At 47.6% G+C, this 22,883-nt stretch overlaps 1 protein-coding gene across 4 annotated transcripts in view; it reads left to right on the top strand.

Annotated features, from left to right (window-relative positions):
- Positions 1-22,883, top strand: part of EFR3B (EFR3 homolog B) — a 162,797-nt gene that overhangs the window by 138,131 nt on the left and 1,783 nt on the right. For all 4 annotated transcript variants that reach the window (XM_015411550.1, XM_015411552.1, XM_015411549.1 and 1 more), the window contains 11 exons: positions 3,721-3,772; positions 4,816-4,988; positions 7,223-7,298; positions 10,360-10,521; positions 11,307-11,438; positions 12,450-12,517; positions 13,132-13,259; positions 14,630-14,721; positions 18,267-18,315; positions 18,685-18,791; positions 20,871-20,920. In XM_015411550.1, the coding sequence (XP_015267036.1) occupies positions 3,721-3,772; positions 4,816-4,988; positions 7,223-7,298; positions 10,360-10,521; positions 11,307-11,438; positions 12,450-12,517; positions 13,132-13,259; positions 14,630-14,721; positions 18,267-18,315; positions 18,685-18,791; positions 20,871-20,920 (1,089 nt within the window). The remainder of the gene's footprint in view (positions 1-3,720; positions 3,773-4,815; positions 4,989-7,222; positions 7,299-10,359; positions 10,522-11,306; positions 11,439-12,449; positions 12,518-13,131; positions 13,260-14,629; positions 14,722-18,266; positions 18,316-18,684; positions 18,792-20,870; positions 20,921-22,883) is intronic.

Here is a 22,883-nt window from a genome sequence, read left to right as displayed (position 1 = left end):
ATCAATAGTTAACTTTCATTTTGACTTTCTGATGTGAGTAACAGGAACCGTTCTGGCTATTACAAAGCCTCATGGGGGAATTAGCCCTTAAGAGTGCCAATTAGTGTGTGTCGGGGGAAGAAATCTGGCATATCAGAAGCCCATGTTGGAAGCAGCTTATAAATGCCTGTGGAGCTCCATACATCAAGGTCTTAGATGTTCTTCTGATTCTCATTACAGCCTGCTTTGGCTAGCAGGAAGCTGTCGACCCTTGAACCCAACTGATGTGCTCTTTCTCAAGATCTGTCTGCTGGCCAACACCTTTCAGAAAAGCACTCGCATCCATGTCATTACCTGATGTAGAAAGAAGCTCATCTTGGGCTAATAAAAGTAATCAGTTTAACTTTTCAGTTGGGACCCTAGGAAGAAATATTCATTATGGATAATTGCCAAAAAAAAAAAAAGGTGAAGGGCAGGAAAGTGGCTATATATATATATATATAGCACGGCAAGCGTAAGCTGAGTCCTAGCAATAATAAGAACATAAGAAGAGCCACCCTGGATCAGACCAAAGCTCCATCTGGTCCAGCATTCTGTTTGCACAGTGGCCGACCAGCTACCTCTTAGAAGCCCACAAGCAGGAAGACGGCAACAGCATTATCCTGCCTGTGCTCCCCAGCAGGTGATTTAAAGAGGCATACTGCCTCTGGTACTGGGGGAAGTAGATAGCCCTCACCATTAGTAGTCACTGACAGCCCAGTCCTCCATGAATCTCCAACCCTTCAGCTTCAGTGGATGACCCTGAGTTCTAGTATTATGGTAAAGGGAGAAGAGTTTCTCCCTATCCACTCTCTCCATGCAATGCATAATTTTATCAACTTATCATGTCTTCCCTTACTCGCCTTTTTTCTAAGCTAAACAGCCCTAAGCATTTTAACCGATACTCATAGGGCTGCTGCTCTAGTCCCCTGGTCATTTTGGTTCTTTTTCTGCACCTTTTCAAGGTCTACGGTATCCTTTTTCAAGGGGAGTGATCAGAATTGTACACAGTATTCCAAGTGTGGTCTCACCATAGATTTTTATAAGGGCGGTATGATAGCAGCAATTTTATTCTCTGTTCTTATTCCAATTATGACCAGGATGGAATTTGCCTTTTTTCACAGCAGCCACATACCAGGTCAACATTTTCATCTAGCTGTCCACTATCACCCAAAGGTCCCTTTCTTGGTCTGCTGCTGCCAGCTTCGATCCCACCTGTGTATATGTGAAACTGGGTTAATTTGCCCCGATATGCATCACTTTTCACTTGCTCACGTTGAATCCCATTTGCCATTCTAATGCCCATTCCCTGAGTTTGCAGAAACTCTTTTGGAGCTCTTCATAATACATTGTTGTCTTAACCACCTGTCAGACTCCCATCGCATCAACGAAGCACACACTTGTAGAAAAGGTTTTGCTTTTATTTGAAGCAATAGGTGCCTAACAAGATCACTGTTCAGAATGAGGCATAAGCATGGATCCCAATAGATTATAGTTAATTCAAAAAGCTGAGGCCCAATTGCGGGACTTCCCGTGCGCGCCATTGAGCCTGGGAAGCAACGCTCCTACTTAATCATAACATACTGCTTCTCATAAATAACGCCATGAGATTCCCCAAGCTACTACCCGCCAGCAACCACCTGTGGCCTTGAGAGATACGGACGTTCCTGCGACTAGGCAATTAAGCGTATAAACAGGCATACATGGGAAAGTGAAAGCAAACAAGCGCATACCCAAAGAATAAGGACACATACGAATACACCCAGAGCATAGTGAAACATAAGAGCATACACAGAGTACAGGGAAACACATTGGCAGCTTGCTGACACCACCCTAAATAATTTAGTGCCATCTGCAAACTTGGCCACCTCACTACTCATCTCCAGGTCATTTATGAACAAGTTGAGAACTGCTGGTCCCAGTAGAGATCCCTGAGGGACCCCACTGCTCATATCCCTCCATTGTGAAAACTGACCATTTATTCCTACTCTGTGCTTCCTTTTTTTTAGCCAATTTCTGATCGTAAGAGGGGTACACTGTGTAGGGTATGTCACACCAGAGAGCATTGCAAAGGCTTTCTGTATGCAGTTGCGGGGGAAGGAATTCTACCATTCCTTGGTTTCCCTAGAGGTTTTTGCATAATAATCTGTCCCAGATTTGAATGATTGGCAGTCCTGTCCCCACTTGATAAGTCTTCATGCTGCATAAATATGAGTAGGACTGGGCTTCTGGGCATTCTTTTTACCAGTGTTATAATGTGTTCTAGGGTGCTTCCAGGCATTGCTGGGATTAGCAACGTTAATTAAACTAGCTTGCTACAAAAGTGAGCCTTGAGGCACAGAGAACAAACTACAGTTTATGAGATGAATGAGACTCAGAACAAAGTCTGAGCAGTGGCACCTTTAAGAACATCAGACACGCACACTTCCTCCCTCCTGACCTTGAATACAGAGCCAGTTTGGTGTAGTGGTTAAGTGCGCGGACTCTAATCTGGGAGAACCGGGTTTGTTTCCCCACTCCACCACTTGCACCTGGCTGGATGACCTTGGGCAAGCCGTAGCTCTGATAAGAGCTGACCTTGAAAAAGAGCAGGATCTGTCAGAGCTCTCTCAGCCCCGCCTACCTCACAGGGTGTCTGTTGTGGGGAGGGGAAGGGAAAAGGAGTTTGTAAGCCGCTCTGAGACTCCTTTGGGTAGTGAAGGGCGGGGTATAAATCCAATCTCTTCTTCTTCTTCTTTTATTTATTTACAAAACTTAGGCTCTGCCTTTCTGCCCAGTCAGGGCAACTTAAGACTTCCTGGCTTGAACCTGTCCTGTTGGACCGGTTGAGTGTGGGCTCTTCAACAAACTAGGCTTTATTCCCTTTCCCGATAGCCAGGATTCCAAACCCAAATTAAACCGATTTAGAATCCAGGTTACCAGGCCCGTAGCTAACATGGGGCCCACGGGGCCCGGCCCCCTTGTGTTTCTTCTGGGCCCCCTCCCTCCAGGGCTGCCCCCAAAGTGCTCCAACTTACCACCTGCACTGTACTTCCATTTAATTAGCTGGCGGGCCCCCCCAAGGCCCCCTCCCAAAGAATTCCCTAGCTACGGGGCTGCAGGTTACCAAGAAACGAGCCCCACTTTGTTAAGGCGCCCTAATTTGGAAGTTGCAATACACTGGAAATAGATTTCCTAAACCAGGAAGGCTAGAATATTATTCCATCTGTGAAGAAGAGGAGGAGGGGGAAGAATGCAGAAGCCTGAGACTTTGAGGCTCAATGGCATCAGGAACAAACTGTCCTCGGTTTGTGATGTCTGCATGTTGCCGCAACGGTTTTCCTAGACAAGATAGGGTGGGCTCAGTGGGAATGGTTCCCCTATGGAGTGCAACAGAAAACAGGACAGGCTGTGATAGGAGCAACAGCCACATAGGCACTCTTTTTCTTTCCCCCTGCCCTCGTCCCCTCACTTTGCCCTACGAGCCCAGCTGACTTGGATCTCTCCTCTGTGCCCCTTTGCTTTTCAAGATGTCTGCATAAACGTGGCTTGCCTTGGCAAAGAATTTGTGTCTGTGTTTGTTTGTGATTGTGGCATTATAGACAGGCTGTTGCCTGCAGCTGAGGGGCCTGTGCTTGTTCCCCCTCCTGGCTTGATGGGTGTCGTTTCGCGTCTCAAGATGTCATTTCTGTTTGGCTTTAATTTTGGGCTTTGCCTCCCTAGGGAGAACAGGAATCGCCTGACACAGATCATGCTGCTGAAATCGCTTCTGCAGGTAAGTGCCGGCAGCACAGCCGCTTCTTCCAAATTTGCAGGTGGTGACAGACGCATAGTAAGATAGATGTCCCTGCATGGTGACCAGCTGCTCATCTGTCCTGCCGTGACTTCCATCTTACTGAATGTCCTTTATAGACTCACCAGGGGTCTCCCGTTGAGTCCTCTAGTGAGGAGAGCGGGTATGCAGCAGAGAGGAGCCTACAGAACAAAGAGCTACTGTCTTTAGAACTGCGGTCTTGAAAGAGTCCCTGTCTGTCTTAGGGACATTCAGATCATTGACCCTGCTACCCTATCTGGTGAGCCACTAGGGCTGCAAGTCAGAGTGATCCCTTTACATGTGGCGGTTCCCTGTGCTGTGGAGAGAGCCTGCCTATCTGTGCATCCTATAAAAGTCTGGGTGAGACTTTGCATAAATGTCAACTGTACCTGCAAGATCTAGTTCCTGATGCTTCACCCTGTGGCTGGCTAAAGCTATGCACCGATACCAGACCACAGTGAGGCACACCCAACACCTGACAATGCCAAACAACCTCAAAATGGATGCTTGTGCATGACAAGCTGAAAGCCAGTTCAGTGCAGAAAAGTGCTTGCAAGCCATTATTTTATTTATTTATTATTTACATTTTTATCCCGCCCTCCCCGGAGGCTCAGGGCGGCTAACAAGGCGTATCGCCGAATAAAACAATAACACAGTACAACATATCAAAAAAATACATCACCATTAAAACACTTTTGGTGCTCCTCTCAACCAATTCCAAAATTACAATTATAATGCAAGGAAGCCAGCCTGGCCACACCCTATGGGGGAAAGAGCAAACCTAGGCCATGGTCCTCTTACCTAGGAACAAACTGACTTCTCAGTAAACCTGTATAGGATTGCACTGCATGTCTTCCAAAACTATACTGGGAAGGGGCTCAGGCAGCTCTTCATCTCCTAGTGTCCAGTCCTTACCTGCCAGCAGTGCCCCTCATTGATGGTGTTTGTGTTGCAACCAAGCCCCGTGGCCTTTGCTAACAGGGATGGTCATTGGGAACCTGCAGGTCTCCACCGGTTTCCAGTGCAGTAATATGCTGACAGCCCTCCCCAGCTCCTTCTTGGACAGGCTCCTGTCGGCCACGTTGATGGAAGATTCAGAGATCCGCCTGTTTGTCCTCCAGATTCTCATCAGCTTCATTGACCGCCATGGGAATAAACACAAATTCCAAACTATCAGGTATGCCAACCTCAGCTTTATTGTTGGAGTTCAGACGGGGGGGGGGGGGTTTGAGGGGCCATTCTGCAGAACAGGGGCAGACAACTGGCCCATTATTCATGAGTGGGTCCTTTAAATGTCTCCCTACCTGTGCAGGAGTTGTTCTCAGAAGAAGTGGTTCCTGTATGGCTACCAGATTGGAGTCCAGCAGCACTTTAAAGACCAACAAGATCTCCACATTTATCAGCTTTTGGGAGCCAAAGCTCTGGTATCTGATGAAGAGAGATTTGATTCTTGAAAGTCTATACTATGGAAATCATGTTGATCTTTTGAAGTGCTTCTGGACTCAAATCTTACTCGTCTACTGCAGACCAACATAGCCACCCATTTGAAACAGTTATGACAACAGTAATTTTTGCAGTGTCCAAAAAAGAGAGGTGGGGAAGGGAGCGGGGGAAGACTGGGAGGGAAATTGTCAAAAAGGAATAGGAACTTTTAAGGTGCAAATGACTAGCCCTTGTAATGGCTGTAGCCCAGCTTTATTGTACTATTGTACAGTTTTCAAGTGCATCCTCTAATTTTTAATCCATGTTTTTATTGCATTGTTTGTAGCATGTATCATGCCAGTGGTGCTCAGTTAGCAACTCACAGAGAGCCACATTCTCAGTTATCATCAAGCAAAAAAGATGCATGTCTGCTGTATACCCCAAACACAAGTGTATAATAATACGACTATTAATACTAAACATATGACTATTGAAGTCGAAAATGCTGTCAAGTTGCAGGCAATTTATGAGCACCCTTTAGGGTTTTTGAGGCAAGAGACGAACAGATGTGGTTTGCCATTGCCTGCCTCTGCACAGCAAGACTAGACTTCCTTGGTAATCTCCCCCATCCAAATACTAACCAAGGCCAACCCTGCATGGCTTCCAAGATCTGATGAGATTGGGCTAACCTTTTTAAATGATAGATTACTTCTGAGCATTTAGTGTTTATCTGCAGTGAAAGGAAGAGCTTCCTTCTCTGCCTTTTGGCTCTCTCTTGAGCACGAGACACAGCAAGCATAGAGTAAGCTGGGTATGAAGATAGGGGGCAGAAACCAGCACCGCCCCACTATAGCCAGCTTACTCTTCTCCCGGTTGCCTCCGAGGTGCTGGGATGAGAGTACAGAAGCTACAGAGATGGCTGGGGTGTTGTTGAAGAGGACCTTCTGTTTAGTTCCATGCCTGGCATGAAGCCTGTTGCTCAGGGGTGCTTGTATTTACCCATTCTCCAGTGCCTGTTCCAAGGTGGGAACTGCCTGCCAGCCACAAACTCTACAGGGCAATGGTGTTGCTAACACTCCTGGAACGTGGGGCAGGTGCCTCATTTGGGAACAGTTTCTAGGTGAACCACATGCGGTTCCCGAGCCACAGAGTATCACTGTATTAGACTGCTCCGATTGCATTGTGTTTAATTGTAAAAGATAGCCAGTTTGGTGTAGTGGTTAAGAGCTGCAGACTCTAATCTGGGAGAAGCAGCTTGATTCCCCACTCCTCCGCCTGAAGCCCACTGGGTGACCTTGGGCCAGTCACAGTTCTCTCAGAACTCCCTCAGCCCCACCTGCCTCACATGAGAGGCGCCTGTTTTGGGGAGGAGAAGGGACGGTGATTGTAAGCCACTTTGAGACTCCTTAGGACAGAGAAAAGCTGGGTATAAAACCCAGCTCTTCTTTTTTTTGCGTGATCCTCCTTGAGGCTCAGCAAGGAAGGTGGCCTAAGAATTCAGTAAATTGAATGAATAAATAAAAAGTCCTGCAGAGGGAGAGTTCAGGCCATTCTTAAGAAGTGGCATTTCCCCCAGATTTGTCCACTGTTGCTTAGAGTTTCAAATACACCTGATGTAGGAATTGTGATGCTCAAATCTTGCTGCTGAAAATGAGAATTTTATTTCCCATGGTTGTATCTCTGCTTCTCCGGGGGAAGGGGGGGGTACCTTTTATATGAATTCATAACCAGGGAAGAAGTTTCACAAGTGACTGCTCTGCCCCCTCAGCTTAAATCATACAATAATGGAGCCTGCTTTCCAGGGCATTCATCGGCTTTGCTAAATCCATTCTTCCTTCTTTGGGACTGGCAGCCTTGTTTTACTTGCTTTATGTAACGCTGCGGTGATTTTACTAAGCGTCTGAAATGGGCCACTGAAGGAGAAAAGGACCTTCTCCTATCCTACTTGCTATTTGTATCCAGACCTTATCTTCTCATTCTCCTACACAGCACCATCGGTGACATCTCCATCCTGAAGCTGAAGGTGGACAAGTGTTCACGCCAGGATACTGTCTTCATGAAAAAGGTAGGCAGGTGTTTGGGCATATGAAGGACCTGAAAGGAGAAGATGAGGGTTGGCTAGCAGAGGTTGAGCCCATGTCTTGATTTCTTGTTCTTCTGTGGTGGCCTTATGTCATGGGGTCAGCTCCAGATGTCTTCCAGTAAGAAAGAAGAATTTTGAGAAGATATTTTGAAAACACCTGATTTTAGACCGGTGTGTGTGTGTGTGTGTGTGTGTGTGTGCTCCTCTGAGATTTATAAATCTAGTAGGAAAAAGGCCCGTTGTGGAAATAAATACAACAGCCTCTACAAATAGGCTCTGTGTGGGTGCCCTGGCCTTGGACACTCAGTATCAATTTGCTGTGGCGACCTCAGCAGGGTATAATGACATTGAGTCCACCATTTTCTCCATAGGAACTGATCTCTGCTACCTAAAGAACAGTTGTAATTTTGAGTGATCTCCAGCCCTCACCTGGAGATTGGCAACAATGGTTCCCCAGAAGGGAATAGTTGGTTTAGAGGGTGGAGTGTATGGCTTTGTACCTGTCCGAGGTCCCACGCCTCCTGAAACCTCACCCTCTCCAGGTTCCATCCCTCACATCTCCAGGAATTTCCCACCTGGAGTTGGCAACCCTGTCTCCTTCCCAGCCAATCATCAACCTACCTTTATTTCCCTCTCATTCTTCAGCTTTCACCCCCTACACACCTGCAGCCTCTCCCGTGCTCTGAAGCCCTGACTGCTACGTCACATTGACTGTCATACGGGGGCCACCTCAGCAGCATATAAGGATACAGAGCCCACCATTTTCTCCAGGGGAACTGATCTTTGCCATCTGGAAAGCAGTTGTACTTCTGAGGGATCTCCAGCCCTCACCTGAAGATTGGACATATTTTACCTCAGAAGAGCAAACTGTTTAGAATGTTAGAGGCAAAAGCCAATCAAGTCGCATATGCAAATGACCTCTGTGTTCGGAGGCAAAGGCCAATGAGGCTGCATACGCAAATAACCTCTGTGTTCTGACTGGCTATGGGGGGGGAGAGAAACAGCAAAATGTTTAGAATGTTGGAGGCAGGACTCAGGCAAAGCAGCCAGTGGATAGGGAGACCCTCTGAATGACAGAACAGAGAGCGAACTGATTTTGGAGCGTGTGGAATGTTCTAGAGAAGTGCTACCACCATTCGGCTTTTATTTATAAGGGAGATTAAATAAAATTGCTCCCTTTCCCTCAAAGAAAAATATTTTATTTATTTTGATTGCCTTTCCACAGAACTACAACATTTCTGTGCATCATAAAACCAAGATAAAAATAAAACCCTTGAATCTAGGCCCATAAGTGCCAGAAAAGGGTGCAGTCATTTTCTTGTGATATAAAACGAAACAAATATAGCAAAAAAACATTCAAGAGGAATAAAAAAAAAATAGTTTCACTATTTTAGTTTCATGATTGCCAGAAAGACAACTCTGGAAGAACTCCAGATTCCAGCAAGAAGTCACTATTAACTGTTTAATAATCAACACGTGGTAGGAAGTTTTTGGGGGCATAGTAGGAAAATAGGCTATTATTGAATCAGCATTCTATCATTCAAGAGGCCAAGAGCCTTCCGGGTCGCATAAGCAGTAAAATAATTTTCAGCACTCAAAGAAATCTTCTTGATATCTCCTCCTTGGTGCAGGGAAAGTAACATCTTTAGTCAGTGCTAGGCATCAGAATTCCACAAAAGGATAAATTGCTGAGAAAGAATTCGGAATAGAACTTATAAAGATGATAAAGTCGAGCCTGCCTACAGGGACAACCCTCCTTTATAAGATATTCAAGCAAGGCCCAGCTTTGAGTACCAGCCTTTGCAACCATCAGTTAGAGTCGTAAGCGGAGCTGTTGTCAGTGGTGGTTCCAGTGCTCTGGAGTTCCCTCCCCAAAGATACTTGGCCCACATTGACTGCTGTGTTTTCCTTCTCTCTTGTCGTGCTCCCTGTGGGTACCAGGGGCAGCAGCATAAAAAACACAGTGAGGTGCAGCACAGCTGCCCCAGTTCTGGCCGAGACTCAGGACAAAACCAGATGAAACCAAGATCAGACATCTCCCTCTGTTTGCATCAGAGCCCCAATGCCAGCTGGAACAAAAGCAGGTTTGCATTTTGCAGATGGGCAGTCTTGTCTGGCTTTGCCCTGAGTTGCAGCATCACAGGAATGTTTGGCCACCAAGTAGGGCTGCCAAGTGGGGGCTGGGGGCGGGGAAAACCCCGCTTTGGAGGCCCGATTTCCGCCGCGGTGGAATCGGGCCCCGGGGGGAACTCTGCCCCTCGAAGCTGCATCACCAGAGGTGATGCAGCCACGTCGTTCACGTTGGGGGCGTGGCCCAGATCGTCCGGGGGGGGGAACCATATGGTTTCCCCCCCCCGACGATCTGGGCCATGCCCCCAACGTGAGCGACATAGCACGTCACTTCCTGTGATGTGCTGGTGGCGCGCGCGCCAACGAGGACCTCCCGGAGCCCAGCGAGGCTCCCCCGCCGGGCAAGGTAAGAACACTTGGCAACCCTACCACCAAGGGTGAGGAAAACTGCTCCCTCACTCAGCCCCTTGAAGCAGCACCTGAAGACACATAACTAAAGCACTGGCTGCCCGATTCCTTCCCTCTTCCTTTTCTGTCTCCCCCCACCCCTTGTTAAATTACAAAGTTGTGTGCAGGGCCTTTGTTACTACTTTTAGTTTTTGCATAGCATCTAAATCGTCACGGTACTTTATGTATTAGTATTTCCATCCTTCAGTGTCATTTGATTGTCGCTTCTACTCCTTTTACCCCTGAGGAGGGTGGGAAGACATGGACCCCTCAAAGATGAAAAGTGGGAACGGCATGAAGTCGAAATGGTGAGCAGGAAGCACCAAAAACCAGAGAAAGGAAAGGAAGTGGCTGGAGGGGACCTGCAGCTGATCCAGGAATGAGCCTTTAGAGGTCTCCGTGGCCTGCCCCTCCCATCTGGGTTCTCTCTTCTGAATGGAGCAGCCCTCATCACAAATGAAGAAGTATCTGACGATGAGATGTTTTCAGACGCTGCTTCTTTCTGATGCCTTCTCTTTGTTCCCAGAATTCTCAGCAGCTGTATCGGCACATGTACCTGGCTTGCAAGGAGGAGACCAATGGTCGCGCTCACTACGAGGCTCTCTACTGCTTGCTGGCACTCACCAGCATTGAGCTAGCAAATGAGGAAGTGGTGGTGGACCTCATCCGCCTGGTGCTGGCCATGCAGGTGAGGGTTTGGGTAGGCCGAGGAGGAAAAGAAAGTCTTCCAAACCGACACTGGCCTTTGCTAGGAGTCTGCAGGAATGGGCAGAAGGGGAGTGCCAAGGTACACTTGGGTGCCCGGGGCGAGAGCCTGGCAGGTGGGGAAGTCAAGCCTTGATCCAGGGACTGCATGTGATGAAACTGCGCAGCAACAAGAAGCCACTGGGAGGAACCCCATGTGGATCCAGGGGTTGCTGAGGATTCGAGGGGCCAGCTGTTCACACATGTGCACAAACACACCCATGTATGTGTGCATGCCATTTCTCCAGTGGGAAATGCCCCCCTCTCCTCCATCCCATTTACACCTGAGATAGAAAAAAGATACAGTACAGGATCTCCCCCCCCCCTTCTAGTGGGGCACCTTTGACTGGGAAACATGAAAGGCAAGAGATTTAAACTTTCTCTCCCCCCCCCCCGCACTGCGACCAACCGCAGCACTTCCCACCTCCTCCTTGGGGCTGCCTTTTGCTACTTGGTTATAGCCCCTCGGAACCCCAGGATTGCTGACGACTTGGGCCCCAGGCTGTCCAGCAAATACTTATCGGATTATTGACAGCATGCCAGCTGTATGTGGCATCCTGTGACATCATGTCCTCTCTCGACTTGCACTCCGCTTTGTGGGATTTTTACATATGAAAAGTGGCTCATTGCAAAATTAGGGGTTTTAGTGCCCTTCTGGACAGTGTCCCTCTCCCATGCGGAGACTTGACAATCTCACAGGGATCCATGACGCTGTGCTTCTCCTTGTAGGAGGTGGCCCTGGTCAATGAGGATAACCTGCCGCTTTACAGCCGCTGCGCTCTCTATGCCCTGGGGGCCGCCTATCTGAACCTGATCAGCCAGCTGACTACCGTTCCTGCCTTCTGCCAGCACATTCATGAGGTCTAGCCTTGTTTCTCATTTTCTTTCTCACTTTTCACACATCTGTCTTTGTTATTTCTTGGGCCACCTCCCAGTAGACAGATCACAGCTTGCTGCTGCAGGACAAGCCAGATGTTCTATGAACTGCACAGCTACTGTCAATCTGCGTTTTCCCAGTGTTGCCATAGCTCAGCTAATATAGGTTGATGACAAGATATGTTGTCTTCTGTACTACTTTGTTGACTGCCATATGCAAGGCTGTAGAAATGTTAAACACATTTGCTTCAGACAGATGTTATTTGGGAGATGGCAAGATAGAGGGGTGTTCATTGGCAGTGGCTGTGTTTTTCGATTAATATCCGCTTTAGCTTTGAAGTGATGAGAGCTTGGAGGGTGGAAAATCAAGCCTTTTTGGGAGGGGGGGGTTTCTTATGATTAGTAGCCAGTTGGCCCCGAGGGCAACAGCAAAAGAAGTGGTCTTTTGGGTCAGCCCTTTTGGAGCAACATCAGTCTGCTTGGTGGTTTTGACTCTGTTGGGGTGAGCAGGTTTGAGCAGAGATGTACACTTTTTCAACATTTTGAAGCAGTGGAAGGGGGGGAAATTCCTCCCCGTGTTTATTTTGAGAAAATAATACATTGGGGGTGGGGCTTGAAATACAATACAATATTCACCTTTCTATCAAACCTAAACTGCTGCTTGAACAAGGCAAAATGTGTCGTATATAAGACAGTTAACATATAAAATCTAAAAACTGGATGGCTGCCTCCCAAAATCTCCTGGTCTATGAATTCTCCTGGGATTGGCAAAGTTGCAGACAGTTTATCCCAGCCACATCTCCTTTGCTGAGCATGCCTTAGCAGCACACATGAATAACTAAGGATGACTAGGCTAAGCATGTGACTTTCAGTAGGTGCCAGGCAGGGTACTCAAAAGCTGCTTCCTAACCTGGATGGGCAGATGTCGGAGATAATGAACGGGAGCCAGATGATCCCCATTGCCTTAAACAAGTCTTTCCTTTTTCCCTTTGCCAGGTCATAGAGATGAGGCAGAAGGAGGCACCTTACCTCCTCCCTGAAGGCGTGTTTGCTGAGAAACCCAGGTAAGGGATTCTCTGGGGGTGTAAGGCTGGCCTCAGAATGGCTACTAGAACTGGGTGGCGAAACCAAATATAAATGCACCTCTGGGCATTTATAGCACGCTTCTCTTCGAAGCTGGGAATCGCTCTAAAGTGGGGGGCAGGGGGGAGTCACACCTAGGTCTCCTGATCAGTTTTGAGGACTCTGGAATTGGATGCCAGCTCTTCCCGTTTCCCACATTTGCAGAGTGTCTTTATAAAATAGTTTGCCGTTGCAGGAAAGAGGACAAGCCAGCATCCATCTAGCAGTCCTCGTAAGCGGGTAAAGACTCTGATGTGGGCCTTTCTCTAACTCTGCTGGCTTAATAGCATTCAGTCCTTTTTCTGTTTAACAGTTTTTCACAAGCATCAGCCCACTGGACTGTGCTGCAGTCTGGTGAGTGAGCCAGCATCACTAACAAATGGTTAAACATCTTAAGTGCTGGATTTAAAAAAATCCCACAGGTTCGATGTGGCTTCTGAATCACCATTTACTTAGCTCTGCTCCTCCAGGTTGACCTCATGGCCTCTTGCTCAGCTCTGACGACCCAGTTGATAAGATGGAGAAGTTCATTAGAGATTTTTCTCATTTTCCCAAGGCTTTCAAGGAACTTGGACCGTCTTGGGCCCGAGATCCTCTTCCGGCAAAGCAAGATCAGTGAAGTGCTGGGAGGGAGCGGCTACAATTCCGACAGGCTCAGCACCCCCTACGTTCCCCAGCTGACAGGTATGGCCTGGGGCTGTGTGTGTCACGGTTCCAGGGGAGCGAAGGAAAGAAGTGGAGAGAGTGGCATCGGGTATAGAATTACGCTTCCTGGACACGACACCTTTTATTAATAAGCAAAAACATAAGTTTCCAGCTCTTATGTCTGTCTGCGTGAAGATATTATGCAGTGTATATTGGCAATACCTGCTGTGATCTCAGAAGTCACAACAGTGAACAAATACAGTTTCCAGTGATTGAGATTTGGGCCTTGTGCTTCTCCCTAGGACTACAAAGCTATGCAAAGCAGCTGAAATTGCAGCAGACTGTGTGAAATAGACTATGTGAAATAATCTGAGCCGTGGTGGTTCAGAGGTTAAGACGCTGAAGCTGTGGACTGGAAGGTCTGCAGCTCAGCAGTTCGAGACCTGAGTGTGCCGCGCGACAGAGTGAGCTCCTGTCTCTGGCCCCAGCTCCTGCCAACCTAGCCATTCGAAAGCAAGAAATTGCAAGTGGATAAATAGGTACCACTTTGGTGGGAAGGTAACAGCATTCTGTGTGCCTTGGCGTTTGGTCATGCTGGCCACATGACCACAGAAATGTCTTCGGACAGCGCTGCCTCTTCGGCTTGGAAACGAAGATGAGCACTGCCCCCCAGAGTCGGATTCAACGCGCTTTCAAGCAAGGGAAACCTTTACCTTTACTTTTTATGTGAAATAAGGCCAAATTTGCAGAATTCAGCAGTTGGGGGCATAGAATTTGAATTACTTCAGTGAAGAATCTTTTCAGGACAACCCAGATTAGTGGGTTGTTCCTTGACCGTCATTTGTTCACCTGACCATCCCTTACTTGCCATCACCCTTCCACTGTTATCATTTCCTCTGACTCCATGGGCTGCCCACCACACGTGACGCAGTCACATTGTTGTGGAGTCCTTGTGTCTCCAGAATTTTGCCAGTTGCTGCATAGAGGGTTGTGTGTTTTTTTGTTAAGGGGGGTTCACCCAATACAATTTATGCATCAAGTAAAAAATAGAAATGCCACTGACCAATTGGATGTAGAGACAATGTACAGCATTGCTGTGAAAATGTTTCAGGTCACTTGGAGAGCTGCTGCCAGTATGAAGCAAAGGCACCTTCCTACCTTACGGTTCTTGAGCAGGCTTGGGCACATACCGGAAAAACGTGGTTCATGTCGGTTCATGGCTGGCCGAACCATGAACCGAATCACAAATCAAACCACAAATGGAAACACAAACCGAATTTCGCTTCATGGTTTGGCTTGTGCCCATTCCTATTCTTGAGAGGTCCAGAAAGGTCCGTTCAGAAGGCATCTCCTTCATTGTGGCGGTAAGCAGGAGGAAGGTGGCATAATGGAGCAACTGTTTGTTTCAGATGAAGATCGGCTGTCGAAAAGGAAGAGCATCGGAGAAACCATCTCCCTGCAGGTTGAAGTGGAGTCAAGAAATAGCCCCGAAAAAGAGGAGGTATGGCCATTATGCCCTGACTTGGATGGACCAGGCTAGCCCGAACTTGTTAGATTTTTTTAGAGTCCAGTGTTACCTGTAAGACCAACAAAGGTTTATTCACGAAAGCTCATACCTTTGAATAAACCTTCATTGGTCTTAAAGGTGCCACTGGACTCTAAATTTGTTCTACTGCTTCAGACCGACACGGCTGACCACCTGGAACTATCTTCTTGGCTCTTGGAAGATAAGTAGGGTTAGCCCAGGTTGGTATTTGGATATGAGACCACCAAAGGTGTCCAGGGACACTATGCAGAGGCAAGCAACTCTCTTGCCTTGAAAATCCTACAGGTTGAACATTAGTTGGCTCTGACTTGACGGCACTCACCACCATCGCCACAGCAGTTTCACAGTTTGAAGGGGAAGTGGAGAGGAGCTTGGGGGCACAAGCTAAACCAATAGATGGAGTTTAGGACACCCCCAACAACCAATTGAAATCCATGTTTTCTCTTTCCTCATCCCCATGGGATTATCTTTCACTTCCCCTCTCTTGCTTTTGGGCCTCCTTTTTAGCCAGTTTTTAGCCAGTTGCTTCTTTTCACCTCAGGCAGCTGGAATAATCTTAGCCTTCATTTTGATGTATAGTACACTTAATTTCCAAGACAAAGAAACAAATCAGGCCGCTTGGGGTTGGCAGCAGTGTTCCCTCTAAGCTGAGTTAGTGTGGGCTAGCTCACAGTTTTTTAGCCTCCAGCTCACACATTTTTGCCTTCGCTCAGGAAGGAGGGCTCCAGAGCAAACTAATTGATGCAGCAGCCAAATCGTTCACTCACAACTTTAACGCCAGTAGCTCACAAAGTAGAATGTTTGCTCACAAGACTCCACAGCTTAGAGGGAACATTGGTTGGGCAGCTATTCCTGAGACATAACCATTATTTGGGGGTGGCTGCTTAAGCGGGGCTGACAGAGGTAGAGTTCTCTGACATGGACCGAGAAGGGCTGGGTTCGAGTCCCCCACACACACCTTAGCTATATGGTTCACTGGGAGATGGTGGGTTGGACTCTCAACTTAATCTAACCTCGCAAGGTGGCTATGAGGATAATGTGCAGGAAAGAAGCCTTCCTATGCCCCCCCGAACTTCTTGGAGGAAGAGTGGGATATAATTCAGGAAGGCATTGTTTGTGAACAAAACAGATCTTTGCATGCAGCTAGAAAATAAGCCTGTGAGCAAACCAACCCCCCCCCCAGACCAGCAATAGTAGTATTCTCCCTAACCATCAGGCCATCTGGCTGGCTTTCCTCACACTCCACAGGTGCTACTTAGTTAAAAAATTATAATAATAAAGGAAGTGAAACATGGTCTTCTCTGGGGCTGTCTTCAACATTCCTAATTCCTCGGTTCAAAATATGAACCTTGGTGACTTGTAATGACCCCAGGTGAGCATTGCTGCTGGGTTTTTCCCCTGCCCAGACTGCAACTGAGCCATGAAAACTACATTTCCCAGAGTTCTTGGTATATGGGGCACTACTGCGTTTGCAGTTTAGGTGCCAAGGAATGGAATCCTTTGCTTCCACAAGAGCAAAAGCCAGGTTTGGGGTGCTTATGGGGGCTGGCGGAAGGATCCTCACCTCATTGTGCTCCTCAAAATGTAGTCGGAAACAGATGGGTTTCAGGTGGGAAGGAAATAAACTGTGGCTCTTCCTTCTTCTTTTTTAATAAAAAGGGAATTGTTTGGTTAGCCAAGCCTAGTTTCTGAGTTGAGCCCGAGGGAGTTCTTCCACTGTGAGTCTTCCCAGCATTCTGCATGCATAACCAGGCGGCAGCCTAGCCAGGACTGGTCTGCGTTCCTCCCAGTCCACTGAGTCTCTGCAAGCATCAGAAGAGAACATGTTCAGGTTTACAAATTTAGTCTTGTAGAATATGATTTGTCAGGAAAGTTCTCCTGCGTGAGTCCCATCAAAGTGAATGGCAGTGCTGTAACTGGAATGGAAAAAAGATGTTTGACAACACGCAGAAGAAGCCTTTGATGATTGGACATTACTAACAGTTTAATCTAACAGTTAATACATCACTCAGCTTTCTCTTCCTCCCACTATATACCCTCCTTATTTTTCTTTTTAAGCGAAACTCCTCCCCTTTTTAGGGGAGTTAATAAAATCTTTATAAAAAAACAAAACAAAGTGAATGGCAGTGCTCAGAGCAACTCCCAGATGGGTCCAGCCCCATCACCCATGAGTCACTCTGAGCTCACTCTGGCATGGCCTGAAGAACCAGCATTAGTGACAATGCCAGGTTGCATTTGTTCCTGTCCAGCGCATCTCTCCTGCTGGATGTGGCTCCCCTCCCTCCTGCACAGTTGAACGCGTAGCACGACTTATTCCCCTCCTTGCTCACTGACTGCTGTGCCTGGGGAGCTCTCCTTGATGCACACCAATGAAGAATTGCACGGCTCATTAGGAGGACCTGATTGTCTGGCTAGGGACGGGTATGCATGGGCAACAAACTGTGCACAGGAAGTGGCAGGGATTAGGAGAAGCAGAGGGTGGCTGGGGGCAGTATCCCGAAGAAACACGGAGCAGTCAAAAGGGTTGTTCCTTTTGGACTATACGGTCTGTTCTTGTACAGTCCTATACAATTTGGTGTTCAGCTGTCTTAACCTTGCTTTCTCCTCTGCCCTGTGCTGTTCTCAGCAAGCTGTTCTACATCGTGCTAGGGCTGGATCAATGCAGCAGCTGGGCAGATGCTTCCCTTTGGGGGGCTGTTCCTCACACTGCCTTGATGATGTTAATAGGTGGGCAGAAGGCAGGATTTGAACCAAAGTACATGTGGCTCATCTCAGTTTCCCCCTCATAACAGCCCTGCGAGGTACATGTCTGGTCCAAGGATGCCCAGTTTTATGGCCTCAACCATAAACTAGGCCTTCTCAATCCATCTGCTACACCACACTGTAATGCGGTGAGTTGATGCTGTCATAAGAACATAAGAGACGCCAATGTTGGATCAGGCCAAAGGCCCATCCAGTCCTACACTCTGTATCACACAGTGGCCAGAAATACCAGTGCCATCAGGAGGTCCACCAGTAGGGCCAGGACATTAGAAGCCCTCCCACTGTTGACCCCCCCCCCCAGCACCAAGATGACAGAGCATCACTTGCCCCAGAGTCCCTATCTATACCTTGTGGCTAATAGCCACTGATGGATCTCTGCTCCATATGCTTATCTAATTCCCTTTGGAAGCTGTCCATGCTTGTAGCCGCCACCACTTCCTGTGGCAGTGAATTCCAAGTGTTAATCACTCTTTGGGTGAAGAAGGATTTCCTTTTATCTGTTCTAACCCAACCGCTCAGCAATTTCATGGAGTGCCCATGAGTTCTTGTATTGTGAGAAAGGGAGAAAAGTACCTTTTTCTCTACCTGCTCTTTCCCATGCATAATCTTATAAACCTCAATCGTGTCACCCCTCAGTCATATGGCTCTGTAAAACAGTCTCTCTCTGATATTCATGGGTGGGCATCCACCTTCTAATCCTTCTCTTCCTACTTCTGTCCTCCCCCCATCCTAAACAGAGAGCACCTGCTGAAGAAATCACCTATGAAACGCTGAAGAAAGCAATTGGTAAGTATCTGTTTTGGAACAAAGCTGTAAAGCTGTGGCCCTTCGAGTAGCGTGCTTTGGGCAGACTCTCCCTGTTCGTGTGCAACAGAGGTATTTGCCTCATTCCCTTTTAAAACCATGGACATTAGTGGCCGTTATTGCATCCTCTGGCAGTGGGTTCCCCCTTGATAATGCATTTGTGTGGTTTTATTTGTCATTGCTTGTGGCCAGGAGAGACAAACAATCCAGGAGTTGGCCACAAGGGTGAAGGAGCTCTGCAGTTGTCAGCCATTCCCCACACACACACACACACGCACACACACTTTGCATCACTTGGCGCTCGCTTTGCCTATTCCCTCCACCTCACTTTCTCTCTCTTCTCTATTTTAGTAGACAGTGTGGCTGTGGAAGAACAAGAGCGGGAAAGACGACGGCAGGTGGTCGAGAAATTCCAGAAAGCCCCCTTTGAAGAGATTGCAGCTCACTGCGGTGCCCGGGTGAGTGTCATTCTCCCTGCTGTCCTTGAAAAAGAGCAGTTTCTGTCAAGAGCGCTCTCAGCCCCACCTACCTCACAGGGTGTCTGTTGTGGGGAGGGGAAGGGAAAGAAGTTTGTCAGCCGCTCTGAGACACCTTTGGGTAGTGAAGGGCAGGGTATAAATCCAATCTCTTCTTCTCTTCTTCTTCTGTGTTTCTGAATAAAATTGGAAACATTGGGCCATTGTAGGGTGCCCTGAGGAGGAGGAAGAGTAGGATAAAGATGAGATAGGAAGGAAATGGGTAGCATCCCTATGGTTTTAACCATTGTTTACTGAGTGGAGCCACATAATCAGAGCCCCAGTTGGATGTAGATTGTAAGTAAACGGCATGTCTGCAGGTTGCATATTCTGGTTCATTAATTATGCCGGCTGTGTAATTCTACAGCAATTAAATATAACGATGAAATGGGATTTGTTGAGCTGACAAATGCAGTATTAATAAGATGTTCTTAAAATGTAATCACTTAAAGCTTTCCAGTGACAAAGAAAATCCCTGTGAGAGTTCCAAGTTCAATTGGGATTTATTCTTATGCCCCATTTTTTTAGCATATATACAGTTGCCATAGACAGGGACAGACCATTGGGTCTGCCTCGCTCCAAACTGTCTGTCCTGATTAACAGCAGGTCTGCAGGGTCTCAGGCAGAGGGGGGGGGTCTTTCCCATCAGTTGCTGCTGGTGATCCTTCAGCTGGAGATTACAGAGATGGAACTAGAGGCTTCCTGTGCACAAAACAGGTGCTCAGCTACTGTAAAATCACATCAAATGTGAGTCTCACCCTTTAGGACCACCAGGTGTACTTCTTAGAATTAGCTTTCTCCTCTTCTTCTGGGGGGGGGGGCATGGCCAAGAGGATGTTTTCTGGACTTCACCTCTCAACCAGAAGTTACACAAGTAGAGCCCAACTTGCCCTGACTGGCTCTTAAGCAGGAAGGGGGGGGGGTGTTCCTAAGGAAGAAGAAAGAACCATAGCTCTGGTTGATGTGATCCATACCACCTGCTAGCAGTGGGGAAAACATGAGATGTCCTAGAAATGTTTATAGGTGGCCTTTCTTTGAACGCCTGGTGCATTTCAAACCTGCAGAAATGTGTGAGTTCCACAAATTAATTCTTCATTTTTTTCACAATGCATAATTAACTTGTGGAATTCACTGCCACAAGATAAAGTGGATAGATTAGGATTAGACAAATTCATGGAGGATAGATCCAACGGTGGCTTTTAGCCATGATGACTGAACATTTGAAGGCCTGTTTGGTGTAGTGGTTAAGTGTGCGGACTCTAATCTGGGAGAGCCGGGTTTGATTCCCCACTCCTCCACTTGCACCTGCTAGATGACCTTGGGCCATTCATGGTTATGATAAGAGCTGTCCTTGAAAAAGAGCAGTTTCTATCAGAGCTCTCTCAGCCCCACCCACCTCACAGGGTGTCTGTTGTGGGGAGGGGAAGGGAAAGGAGTTTGTAAGCCGCTCTGAGCCACCTTTGGGTAGTGAAGGGCGGGGTATAAATCCAATCTCCTCTTCTTCTGTGTTTCTGAATAAAATTGGAAACATTGGGCCATTGTAGGGTGCCCTGAGGAGGAGGAAGCATAGGATAAAGATGAGATAGAACACCAGTTGTTCGGAGGCGGTTATGGGGGGGGGGGGTATATGCACCTGCTGTGGTCCTTCTGGGCCAGCCAGTGTGGGGATTATGATGCTGGATTATTTATTTAGGTAATATCTTTTTATCCCACCCTTCTTACAAGGAACTCATTGCACCATGTGCAATACTCCCTCCTCCATTTTATCCTCACAACAACTTTGTTAGGTAGGTTAGGTCAAGAGAGTGACTGGCCCAGGACTGTCTTCATAAGGCTCTTTGGCATTCCCTCTTTGGCTCAAAACATATTTGTGTGGTTTTTAAAAAAACAACAACAACAGTTATACTGAAATTTCCAATGAGCAGCATTAGCACATCCTTCTTATGTTTGTGACGTAACCATGCACCTCAAAAGTGCCATTACAATACAGTGCTGATATAAACTCCCACTTTTTTGTTGCAGGCAACTCTGCTCCAAAGCAAACTCAACCAGATATTTGAGATCACCATACGGTAAGTGGAATGGGGGGTGGGGGGTGTCTTCATGAGGAGTGGAGGGAAGGGGGGAAATGCTCCCTGGAGAAATTGCTTGTGCCCAGTGGGGGGGTGGGGGTGGCTGTGCACAGTTGAAGACTAGGAGGCAGAAGACTCTGCAGTCATGTCCCTGTTTGTCATTGTTCTCTCATGGCCTAGCACTAGGGTTGCCAAGTCCATCTTCCACCCACAGCGGGGGACTTTGGGGGCGTTCCTGGAGGGGGTGGGGCATCCCCAATGTGATGACGTCACGTTGGGGACGTCCACCGCCCCCCCCCCTCGTGCCAGATCTCCAGAAACGGCAATTCCCTGCACTTAAAGGAGCCGACGTTTCCCCTTTAAGAGCAGGAGCCGGCGTTTCCCCTTTAAGAGCAGCTGCATTTCCCTTTTAAATGCCGGAAGCTGGCATTTCCCTGCGAGCCTGATCTCAAGGGAGATCGAGCTTGGGAGGAAGCACAGGCTTGGGAGGAAACACGGGTTCCACACACTTAAAGGGAGAGAGACGGGTGGGTGTTGGGGGTGGGGCTTCCCCCACTGGCCATCTGGCCGGCAGCGGGTAGAACCCCCCCCAAAAAAACGGGGGACCCCTGGAAAACGGGGGGGTTTGGCAACCCTACCTAGCACAGGGCTCTGCCAACACGGTGCCCCTGGGAACACTGCAGGGCAGGCCTTGTTATTGGGTGCCCTCATTCCAGTGAAAGGGGTTTTCTATGGCTGCAATAGCAGCCACAACTACTGGAGGGTCAGGAGGACTAGTACCCCCCCCCCCCCGAGGCTCCTTAATTAATTAGCATGTTTTTCCATTCCTCCTTCAGACTTTTATTCTTTTTATTCCTCCTTTTCTTTCTCCCCCCACCTTAATTTCTTTTTATGCTTCATTTCTTTTTAATCCCCTTTTGCAATTTGTTTGCAAAGCCAAGAGGGAAGTATTGTCTTTGGCTCCGCCTCCTGCAGCAGCCATTTTGGGGTGGTGACCCCCCTCTCAAAATTCCAAATGTGCCCTCAGGCTCAAAAGAGGTTGGGATCCCATGGCCTAGAAATTGCATTCCTCATGTCTGTTGAAAAGGTGGGCAAAGAAGTGGACTGAATGATATTAGGAAATGGGACATGATTAACTGATTGGTGGCATTTTTATCCCATCTTCCTCACTGGAAGGACCAGAAGGCAGGACATGAGATTAGGAATGAGCTGCCGTTTTACTTCTTGATTTAGTGCTCTCAGCATAGATTTCAGTTTGTCTCCTTTATGCTGCTGCTGACACCTCATTTGTTGCTATTTTGTACATCATGGACCACAAAAAATTGCTGAAAAATGCATTCAGGTTAATGGAGGAGAAATGCTGTGAAGAAAGAAGACCTGCTGAGAAAATAAAATAAACCTCGCGGCTTCCTTTTTCATGCAGGAGAGAAGAAATCAAAATCTCAATTCCAGCCAGCTTTCAAAATTCGGCTTTATCCCTACATGACAGCACCAAATGCTAGGAATCAAGAAGCAGTTGAGCAAAAGACAAGCTGTTTTCTTAAGGGAGAATAAGCAGGATTCAAATACTTAAAAAAATAATAGCCTTGTAGGATGTTACAGCCAGTCCCCATGGTTAATTAGTGTCAACTTACCATGGACGTCTTTTCTCTCTGTGTTAGAAGTTTAACAAGCAGGGGACCCCCTGTGAGACTCGTGGGGGAGGGAAATCCCAGATGACCCCCACCACTGGTCCCCATTTTCTCCCTTCTCTGCCCCCCCCCCCATCACGGTTTTTTCTCCATGCTGCTGCTGCCCATGGTGCTGGTATTGCTGGACAGTCCTACCATGCCGACCATGATCTCCTGATGATTTTCAAGATCTCAGTCTGCAGTTTTGGATTTTTCAAACTCCTTTGGGGTTTTTTAATGTTTTGGGAATTTTACAGAAATATCTCCCCCATCTCTAGCCTACTGCATGGATT

This window comes from Gekko japonicus, unplaced genomic scaffold, assembly GCF_001447785.1.
Source record: "Gekko japonicus isolate JY-2015 unplaced genomic scaffold, Gekko_japonicus_V1.1 scaffold6, whole genome shotgun sequence".
NCBI classification, from domain to species: Eukaryota; Metazoa; Chordata; class Lepidosauria; order Squamata; family Gekkonidae; genus Gekko; species Gekko japonicus.
Note: the sequence above shows the minus strand (reverse complement) of the source record. Positions and strands in the feature narration are given on the sequence as shown.